Here is a 10778-nt window from a genome sequence, read left to right on the forward strand (position 1 = left end):
CTTGTGCTTGAAGTTAAGCATATGCTCAAGTCTTTGGCTTTCTCAGGATTGCAGTGTACTCCGGGTTATAGCCAAACTTGTGCATATTGCATATACCTAATGCAAGGTAGAAAGCATCCATCAAAAGTACTTTTATTTTTTCAGCTATTTTAATTGGTTCCTTACTAGCTTAGTGTGATTAAAATACAGGATCCAAGTGCAGAAATATCACCACAAGGAGCGAACTTGGCAAATTTGCCTCCTGATGCCTAAGAGTGCTGGCATGAAAGACCTCTTGCAACGAAGGCTAGAGAGGCTGCCCAAAGACAGCTCCGTGCTGATTGCGTCCAAGTGTTTGCTGTAGCTGCAGAAGTAATGTAGGGAGGTATGTGTCTGCCTTAATCGAGCTAAAAGCTTCAGAAAAAACCCATTATGTAGTATTCAGCTTGTCAAAATGACAAGGAGAAGCTGGAAAAAGCAACAGAACTGTTCTTTGCAAGCTATATGTATATGCATCCAATTGTGGCAAAACAAAAGTTCCCGTGGTAAAACAGCCACTTGCAGGTGGCTCTGGAGAGCTGCCTGAGACGGGGACTGCTGAGGTTGATGTAGATCAGATTTAGGTGTATGGGAAATGTTTTGATTTTGGCTCACCTGATTTTTCTTCCTGTCTTATTCTACCTGGCACAGATAAAACATTAGAACAAGTCAAAACAGAGTCTTTCTATTTTCCTGACTTCTTTTCTCTCCCACTTCCTAAGCTAGAATTTTAAATGTCAGCTTTTCAAAATGTGGCATTTTCAGAGGAAGTGTTTTAGCCTGGAACTACTGAATGGAAAATGTATTTCCAGTTCAAAGGGTTTTAAAACAAAACAGGAAAGGCCAAGACAAATGAAAAAGACTGGGGGAACAGCAGCTGAAACTCTTCTCTAATTAGATTTTCAGATGTCTCTGTCAGCATCTTTTCTCCCTAAGGAATTTGGAAGAAAAATTGAAATCTGAATCTTGCATGCCTTAGAAAGGGCTCCCTTCCCTGGCAGCACCTGTATACACCATGGGTTTCATGGCTATGGACGAAACGAAGATGGGAAAAAATCATTCATTAGAACACAATTTTTTACACTTGCAGAAACAGGACTTTTCTAAAATGCTGTCACCCTTTTCTCATTTTCCTCTGCTACCTCAAATAGTCTGAGGAATATACCTCAACCTGAAATAGACATCAGCTACCTGACCTCAAATATATTCAGAGGTGATAAAGCCAGCAGGGTCACTGTGGTGGTGCGGTTTTAGTCTTGTGAACAGCTTTTTATCCCAGCAGTGGGAATGACCAGAACTCTGGTGTTGATGGACTGAGGAACTGGGAGAGCATCTAAGGGTACTTCAGAGATCTCTGGCTTTGGTCCAAGTTCAGCATCATGCTTGAGGGAATATATTCCTCCTCTGAAGGGGGTTCAGAGCTGAGGAGCACATATATATTGACTTCTGTCTGTGGAGGCATATCCCATTTGATGCCTTCTTTTGACTTGGTCAGGCAGTCAGGTGTGCCCAAACCACTGCATCAGGTTTAAAAGTGCTTATCTTCTTTCAAATAACTCAAGTCAACAAAGGACATAATTCTGTACTTAAGACTATCTCCCCTGTTCCTAATGGTTCTTCATGAGGACTGGCATGATCCCCCTAGTTTGATTGGTGTTTCAAAGGAGAGAGTAAGCAGGTGTTTAAACTTCGGAAAAGCATCCAATGCAAAATTTTATAACAGCTTTGCTGAACGGAGACCTCATTAGTTTGCATTGCTCAAGCAGCTTTCTTAGGTTTGACAATGTCATTGAAAACTCCAGATGTTACCAAGTTAACTACCAAGAGAATCTTAGTTAAGAACTACCCAAGAGCAGCCTGGAGCTGAGTTAACAGGCAAAGTCCTCATCTTTCTAAAAGGATATGCAGCAGGTTGGCCTTCTTAGTAATGCCTCAGCACCTCAGGTTTCCTTTGCCCTCGCTGGTGCTCTCAAGAGGAGAACAGGAGTTGCTGTCTTTACCTTCAAGACACCGGGAGGGAAATAGCGAATCTGTAGGAACATGTGCCCTGGGAAGGAATGCCTTTTCCCTGCCGCACCTGGGAATTCAGCCTGGGATCCTCTGGAAAGACCACCACAGTTATTTTTGTCTTATCCGTTTGGAAGGAACAGAGCTTCCAGCAGGGTGCCAAGGCAGAGTAAGGACTACAGCCTCAGCCTATAAAGAGAGCATCTGGGAAAATTTGTCTTTCTTGCCTTCTGCAGGTATGGTGCTCTTCCTCCTCCTTTACATTCAGCCTCCACTATTTCTGCCTTTGCAACAGGTTATAAAAAGAGTAAGAGAAGATGAGGAATATAAAGCTTACGTTACAGTTCCCTCCCATAGGCGCACACACACACACATTTCTCTTTCTGATGTGGAAACCAGCCTGATGCCAACTATTTCCACAGGTACCTTTCATTCCAGTTGGGCATCCAGAGGACTATTTCCCTCTCAAGGAAAAAGAAAAGCAAGCAAACAAATGAAAAAAAAAGGAAATCAAACCAAAGTAAATTAAATGTCTTTTCAGCCAGTTTTATGAGCTGCCTTCAGCTATTAATTTACCAGCATTCTTCCAGACAGTGGCAGCTGCTTCAGCGCACCAGGCTGTGGAGTGAGCTGCTCCATAGCAACAGCCAGCAAGTGTGAACATACCCAGCATAAGCATCATGCAGAGCCACTGCAGGGTCTTCCAAAAGGAGTAAGAATGCTTAAGATTAAGACAAGGTACTGTGTCTTACCTGAAAGGGAGCAAATCTATAGCAGGCACAGTTGTTATACAGGAAACTGTCCTTACCATAGGCATCACTGGCTTGTGACAGGAGAAAATCTTACAGGTGTTTCTAGTGTGTGACATGGGTTATACGGATTTTGTGTGTGTGCGTGTACAAACGTGACTCACTTTTTTGTCTTTTAAACAGACTTACATCCAAAATAAATAAAAATTTGCCTTGTTTTTTGTAAAGTAAGGAAATGACATCGTGCCCCTTTAGGGTTTTACAAACCTTTTTGGGCTGGGTGACTCTGACATAGAGTTTGATGAAGCTGAGTGCAACAGGCTGGAATTCAGTTTCAGGAGTGGAAGGTTAAAACTTGTTTCAGAATTGTTTCACATTAGCAGATCTTTGTTCTGACATGGAGAATACAGATCCCCGATACCCTAGGCTTTTGGTTTGTGGTGGGGTTAGTTAGTTTGTTTCTTTCCCAGCTGTGATTTTTATTTATTGTAATTTATTGTAGTAATTTTGAAATGTGCTAGATTAGTAGCCCAGGAGACTAATATAACAAAGTGACGTTCAGAGTTATACTGCAAACCTGCTCTGCTGGGGTTATCTCTGGGCAGGAGGAGAAGAATTTAATCAGCTCTGTCAATTCATTAGCCATTCCCTTCTGAGGCGGGGGCAAAGGGTCCAACTTAGTGTCAGTAGTTTTGGTAGCTGTTCTGAAATAAATAAAAATCCAGCTCATTTTAAATCAGACTCCTGAGCAAGTCCTAAACTGCTCTAAGCTGTTGTTACCATGTGAATCAGAAGCGGTTGTTTTGACACCCCATCACTTTGATATAGTTGGCCCTTTCCCGAGGACTTCTCAGTTTCATCTTTCTGCTTCTTATGGTTTTAAATACAAAAGTTCACAATGTGGTTTTTCCCAAAGATCAAATAGCTGTCAATCAATCAATCTCAATAGCTAGCCATGAACACTTGCTGAGATGAGCACCATTCTCCACTACAACCCTGCTCTTCACTGTAAGGAAACCCAGGGGAAAGAGCCATCATGTTTTCTAGAAGGTCCGCTAGCCCCTCTGATTGTTGGGAAGGCAGGGTCACGGCACACACCTTGGAGGAAACCTCCTTCACAGTGCAGCTGAATCAGCCTCAGAGGGGGATCACTTTCTCTCCACTGACTACTGAGCAAGTTGATGAAGTGACAACCTTCCCTGTGGCTATCCTCCGGTTGATCTAGGTCACCCCACTTATCCAGCCTCTCAAAAGAAAAGCAGAATCTATTCTAATCCTTTCTCTTTTCTATCACCACAGGGAGACCTCCAGAGATCCCTCATTCAAGTGGATTTTGGAGATGGCATTGCTGTGTCATATGCCAATCTCAGCTCAACAGAAGATGGGATCAAGCACATCTACCAGAATGTGGGCATATTCCGAGTGACTGTGCTGGTGGAAAACAACCTGGGTTCTGACAACGCTGTCCTCTACCTACATGTAACATGTATGTATGTTCATACTCATTATTAGCTTCTGTTATTTGTTAAAAAATTATTACTTAAAGATGACATCTGAGACTTTTCAGCTGGGAGCAGAGTGATGGAATATCATAGAATCATAGAATGGCCTAGACTGGAAGGGACCTTTGAGATCATCTAATCCAACCTGCCTGTTTGTCTGTTTCTCCATTCTGAGAGGCAATAGTGACATTTACTTTTTAAACCGTGTTCCACCTCTGATTTTGGATAGTCTAATTTGTGACACATCAAAGAAGCATCCAGTTCTTTCTGAAATGCACCTTTATTAGCATACTTACACTTCCAGAAAAACAAAGACATCCAGCATCTTTAATCACTTTTAAAAGCCTTGACTTTTACTTTGTACAGATGTTTGCCCTCTAATGAAATACAACCACCTCTGGGATGGAAACCAGTGTATTTCTGTCTTCCTGTTGTCATAGGAACCAAAATCTTGGTGTTAAAGAGTATTACAAGAAAAAAATATTATCTTCAGATTTCTTTTCTGCTGTTCTTAACCTTTTTATACTTCAGCTGTCACTGATTTACAACTGAAATGTATTTCAAGTCCTCACATAAAATAAGCAATATGTTCTCTTGTATTTATTCTAGCACATGACTATGAACCCAAAGGGTCAACCTATTACTGAAATTTTGTAACATTTCTAATGGTTTTTGTTTGGGGCCATAGTTTTCTTTATACAGTGAGGATTTTTTTTTGTCTATTGTCTATGTTTTCAATTGTGTGCCTCTGTGCCAGATTTACTGAAAAAAAAAAAAGGAAATTCCAAAACTTAAAGATAGGCTTACAGAAATACCACTTACTGTCTACCTAATTAATTATGCATCTTGTCTAGATAATTTAGAACATTACATATGTTTTAACTCTGGTTTTGGAGTTACTTCATACAGCATGAAAGCAACTGCCTCTTCAGCGAAAGAGGGCAGCTCTTTAACGGTGTACCATCGTATCAGCAGATGGGAGCAGGAGCTATAGCTGTGGGAGATAGGAGGTTTATGAGGGAGCACTAGAGAAGCAGGAGCAAGTATCACCCTGAATGTACCCTTCAAAAAGACCTTTGGTTCCTGATCATAGTGTACCATTTATGATTCTCTAACCTGATAAATCCTGGTCTGTGGCAAACTTCTATGTCACATAATCCTTCAGCATACCACGTGTTTGAAAAACTCAAAATAGCCTGCAAAATAACTGTATTCATAAATGATTTTATTGTGAAACTCAGGATTTTGATTTAGGGACTTAGCCTATTTCACACTGTACTTTTAGACAGCTGCTGGTTTGTTTTTTTTTCCTTTTTAATTATTCAAGTATCATCCTAAATAAGGTAGAAGAAAGGACCTCTGCTCAGAATAGACATATATACAATTCTGTGTAATTTTTTCACTTCTGGAGTCATATTCTAGTTTGCTTGGGTAATTATCATGGGAGCTGCTGTGGGCTCTGGATGCAGAAATCCCCTTCCCACCACTGCTGGCTATGAAAGTCAGCTCAACAGGAGCTGTAGTCTTTTTCTTCATTTTTTTCCTTTTTTTTTTTTTTTTTTTTAATCTTTGTGAAGGTCATTGGAAACAAATGGAGCAGTGTTTTGGTGGCTGATATTTCGCAGGAGGTTCTGACAGCCTCATGCGAGCAGGGTTTGTAATCATTCGCTGTTTGACAAGAGACAATTCTGTGGGGACCACTGCACACACTCAGCCTATCTGCAGAGTAATGAGGCCACGTGAAACAACAGCAACTTCCTTATGCAACAACTGCGGAATGGAAGGAGAAGGCAGGCATCTAGCTTTCACTCTCACCACAGTACCTTTCTGGTTTATAGCTGGTTTAATCAGTTTTCTTGAGACATTGAAGGCTTGAGAATAATTTTTTTTGTTTAAGCACTACAAGAAATAAGCATTCAGGTATTGTCATGTGATTTAGCAGCTTACAGTAAATGTTTCAGTGTTTTGTGTAGGTAATGGGAGCACAGGGCTTAAATACTGTGTGAACATTGCAGCTAGGCCCAGATTATACATGCCTCACCCGCTGGAGATGTGACAACTCTAAGGGATATATGTGTCTCACCTTTCTCTACCTGACAAGAATTAGGGACTTCAAAACGGATTGCAGACCAAGCATGGTGCCACTCAGACTAGTGACACATTTGATGAGATGTACAGTAAATCCTGCCCCCTCCAAGAGCCTAACACCCAGATCCACAAAAGCTTCTAAATCCTATTTAAATGCTTGCATTGCCAGTCAGCTCTCTGCTGAGTATTCTGCTTGAGGTATGTGAGCTTGGTCCTTGGGGAGTTTTATAAAAATATCTGTCCTTACAATAGACACACACACACTGTATTGCTAAGTTCCACAGAAAAGCAGTTTGCAATGTGAGCAGCCAGAGAGTTTTAAGAAGGGCAACTAATTTCGTAACAGCATTAATACATGAATGTGTGCAGCCAGATGTGGGCCTCCCACCACCCTTCCCTACCTGTGGCCAGCAGCCTCGCTGAGGCGAGAGCTGCAAACACTGAGCCACGGTGCTTGTGACCTCAAAGAATAAAGCCTTCTGCATCCAGCGCCCTCCTTATCCTGTGGGGCCAGTGTGCAGTAGCATTGCCTCTACTACACTTGGTCCAGAGACCTAGAAATGCAAGTTGTTGTGAGGCAGGAGCACTTTAGGGTGGATGAACAGAAAATTGTATATAAACTGCATCTCCAGCCAACGGGCTCTCTCTCTGAGCTGTCCAGACAGGTCAAGACTTTCCCCTGGAAAGTTAGTTATGTATTTGCCTGAGTGCTTCGGAGTAACATCCCTGCCCAAGTGAACCTTTGGAGAAGCTTCTCCCTTTCTATTATCTGAGACTTGTACACAGTTTTTTACTGGGGCAGGTGAAGGTCTGTAGTCTTCCTAGCCCTGCATGAAGCTCAGAAATAAATTGTCTTGAATTCTCTTCAAACTTACCTGGGAGAAACCAGCCTCCTACCAAGTTCAGGGCCTATCCAGAGTGAGCTATCCCCATCTGCTGGCCAGATAAGAGTTCAGCATTTCAGCCACTTTGACCCATCAGCTATGTGTACAGAAATACTGAGGCAGAATTGGCTTGCTTGGGCTGGTTTTTTATGTTATTTCCTAGCTGTCTTATGGTGGAGGTCCAAAGAGGTGCTGAGGACTCTCTGCAGACAGCCTGGGAAACTGATGATTTTCAGGTCTCAAGGTCTTGCTGAAAGCAGGTACAGAAGTGTAACTGAGCAGGGGAATGCCATTAAAATCGAAAAGGTGAAATTCTGGCTCATCATGAATTTTCAAGAAGAGTGTTGACTGCTGATAATAAAAAGAAAAATGAGCCATGGTCTGGTGTATAGCAGGGTTTTGTTAATGCAGTCATGGATAGCTCTTAATTGGGCAGCTTCATGTTAAATAGCAGCTGTGTCTACAGCCCAGAGAAAGCTACATTTCAGTAATAAGTCAGCAACACTGCTCCCTGTTTATTCTGTCATTGTTTATACAATCTGATTTGGGATATTTTTTTCATCTCTCTCTCTTTCTGCCTGTGTGTGCTATATAGGGGCACAGAGTGCTTGCTCCCAAATCTGTGGTGTTCCTTTAGTCCTTTAGGTTGAAAAGCAAGTTCAAGGTGGTGATACGTGCCTGGGATATGTTCTGAAAAATCTTCTCATGAAATATATAAAATACTCTAGCAGAGTATCTCAGCTTCATAGGAGCAGTGCAATCAGTCTTCCCAGGTTGTGGTCTCTGCTTCTCATCACAGGGGAACCTGCAAGTGGAGGACACATAGATGTGGCCTTGATTTGTTTAAGAAACCCATGTCCCTGTGTCACCTGGAGTTTCTTTCTTTTTCTTTCTCTGCCACTCTCAGGACAATTGCTTTGTTCTCTAAGTGAACAGTCAGAATACATTTTAAAAGATAATCTATAGGACAAGTTGTAACAGCAAAGGCCCATCTGTCTCCACAAGATGGGAAATGTGTAACCTAGGGCATAATGTCACTTGTCAAATGAATTATGTTGTGTTTATACTAAAGAAATAAGATTTTATTGAGGAAAAGGAGGGAGTATAAGGTAACATTAAAATGAAGGCATTTGGTGAATAGCTTCCTTCAGATGAGCTTCAGATGATATAAATAGATATTCCACTGTTGAAGTTCACCAAAACATAGCAGTTTGCATCAGCAGAGGTGCTTCATGTCCACTGAAGCTGTTTGTTCTGCACATTCTTATGTCTTCCTGGTGAAGGCTGTATTCACATAACAGAGCTCTGCCCCTTTTGTTTAAATTGTATATAAAGTCCCTGTATACATGATATTCATGCAATAGAGAGTCCAAGATTTTCAATTCCAGGTACAGGGGTAGCTCCTGTTCTGTGAGGAGGAGATTTAAGCTTGCCTCTCTAGAAATGCACCAAGATGAAGTGTCAACTATCATGCCCCACAGTGAGCCAGAAGACCTCTCTCCCCTAATACAATGGATCTCCCCTCAGTTCTTTCCTCCCCCAGGTGGGCTCTTCAGGCACAGGGAAGACTCACCTACTGCTTCTGTCTCTGCAGGCCCCTTGGAACACGTTCACTTATCTCTACCATTTGTCACCACAAAGAACAAGGAGGTCAATGCTACAGCAGTACTGTGGCCAAGCCAAGTGGGAACACTTACTTATGTCTGGTGGTTTGGCAACAACACGGAGGTTTGTATTCCCTGTGGACTGAGATCAAAATAATCCTGTAAGATTGTGGCTGAGGAGGGAGGGAGGGATCTGGGAATACTTCTAAATAGTCACACATACAAGAAAATTATAAACATTGTGAACCAAAATACGAAAGAGTTTCTACTGCATTTTCTTCCAACCTCCCTTCTTCAATACCAACAAAAAAATTTAGGAGGTTAGGGTATTTTTAGGAAACTAACCTCTCAAACTGAACCTGGTTATATATCTGTAACTGACTTTACATAGCCTCAGAGTATGAATGTCATTTCTTTGGTGACTAACAAGGGAAGAGATTTCCTTCATTTCTGTGCCTCCCCTTAAATATGCTGAGTCCAGTCCGGAGCCCTCGCACTGTACGCTAAACCACATATTATCATGTGCTACCAGTGGATAAAATGCTTCCTAACACACCTCCCTGTCTCTGGGCTCTGCTCAGATATGAGAACAACCTGCATCACGTTCTGCTGCCTCTGTGCTTGTAGCGTTGGTAAATCTGCACAGGCGTTATAACTGTTATTTTACCTATCTTTGCAGCTGAAGTACCCAGAGATCCTAATTAGTTTCTGAGGGCAGAAATTCTCACAGATACTGTAGAGCCAAGAGGTACCGTCACCCACATATGGTTATCTTCTGCGTAGTGTGGGTCAGAGGGTAACATCTGTACCTTCTTCTTTATTTAACTCTTTGTAATTAAGGCAGAACTTGACTTTCCATTGTTGTTCTGTGCTAATAATTTCCTTCATATGATGGAGAATCCACTGCCTCTCTTTCTTACCCTCTCCCCTAACTATTTCCCCACAGATAATTATCTTGAGCATTGAACATATGCAGTGTTTGTAGTGTGAAATTATCTAGCTTCTGTTTCAAGCTGTTGGATCTTGTTATGCCTTTGTGTGTAGATTAAAGAAGTCTCTGTACTATCAGAAATCATCTCTCCCTAGATGTACTTAGAGGCTGCAATTGTCACCTTTTAACCTTCCCTCTGATCTGCTAAGCTCATAAGTGATCAGAGTTGGTCTAACTCTGTTCTCACTGAAGTGAGAGTTTTACTACAGAGTACAATGGCAACATTTTGACTTAATACTGGATGCTTTGAGGATTTCACCCAGAGTTCATTAATAAGTGAAAACAGACATTAAAGCAGAGAATGCTGAAAAAGGACACAAGTCATTGATAAAGTTACTGCATAGCAAAGCAACCTAAGGGGATCTATGTCCTCTCCAAACATCACTTTCCAAAAATGGTATCTCCATGTCTAAGATCAGGGGAGAACAACTGAGGAATTGTAATTTGCCTCCTTCAGTCACTTTGAATGGATCACTTGGAGCTAGAACTGGGAAAAGAGTGTGGACACCTGAGCAGTGAGTCTTGCTGGCCTTTGTGTTAGGATCTGGGCCTCTCTGGGGAGTGCAGTAAAGATGGACTTTTTAGCATGGCATCCAGAACAGCAGAACAGTGGGAAGGAAATACTGAGATCTTAAAACTTAGCTACTGTGGAAATTATATATACTTTACTTTGAGTTCCCAGAGAACATCACCAGCTGGATCCCTGGGTCCTCTCCAGAAAATTGGCTTCCGTGTCACAGGACCCCTTCTAAGTCTTAATTTCCAAGCTGGAACTGCCTCCTCAAACCACCCCAATAAGTTAGCCAAACTAATTTTTGGTTTTTTTCTTTCAAGCCAAATTAACTTAATTTCTCCTTTTCTCTTTTCAGCCATTGATCACATTAGAAGGGAGCATCACATTCACATTTTCGGTGGAAGGGATGAACACCATCACT

At 41.8% G+C, this 10778-nt stretch overlaps 1 protein-coding gene across 1 annotated transcript in view; it reads left to right on the forward strand.

Moving 5' to 3' along the window:
• The window catches only part of LOC104271508 (VPS10 domain-containing receptor SorCS1-like), a gene marked incomplete at both ends in the record, with an annotated part of 191861 nt that overhangs the window by 165883 nt on the left and 15200 nt on the right, over positions 1-10778 (forward strand). The window contains 3 exon segments of the mRNA XM_009866192.1: positions 4074-4260; positions 8843-8976; positions 10713-10777. Of these exon segments, the coding sequence (XP_009864494.1) occupies positions 4074-4260; positions 8843-8976; positions 10713-10777 (386 nt within the window).

The sequence above is a fragment of the Apaloderma vittatum genome, unplaced genomic scaffold, assembly GCF_000703405.1.
Source record: "Apaloderma vittatum isolate BGI_N311 unplaced genomic scaffold, ASM70340v1 scaffold5083, whole genome shotgun sequence".
Classification (NCBI taxonomy): Eukaryota; Metazoa; Chordata; class Aves; order Trogoniformes; family Trogonidae; genus Apaloderma; species Apaloderma vittatum.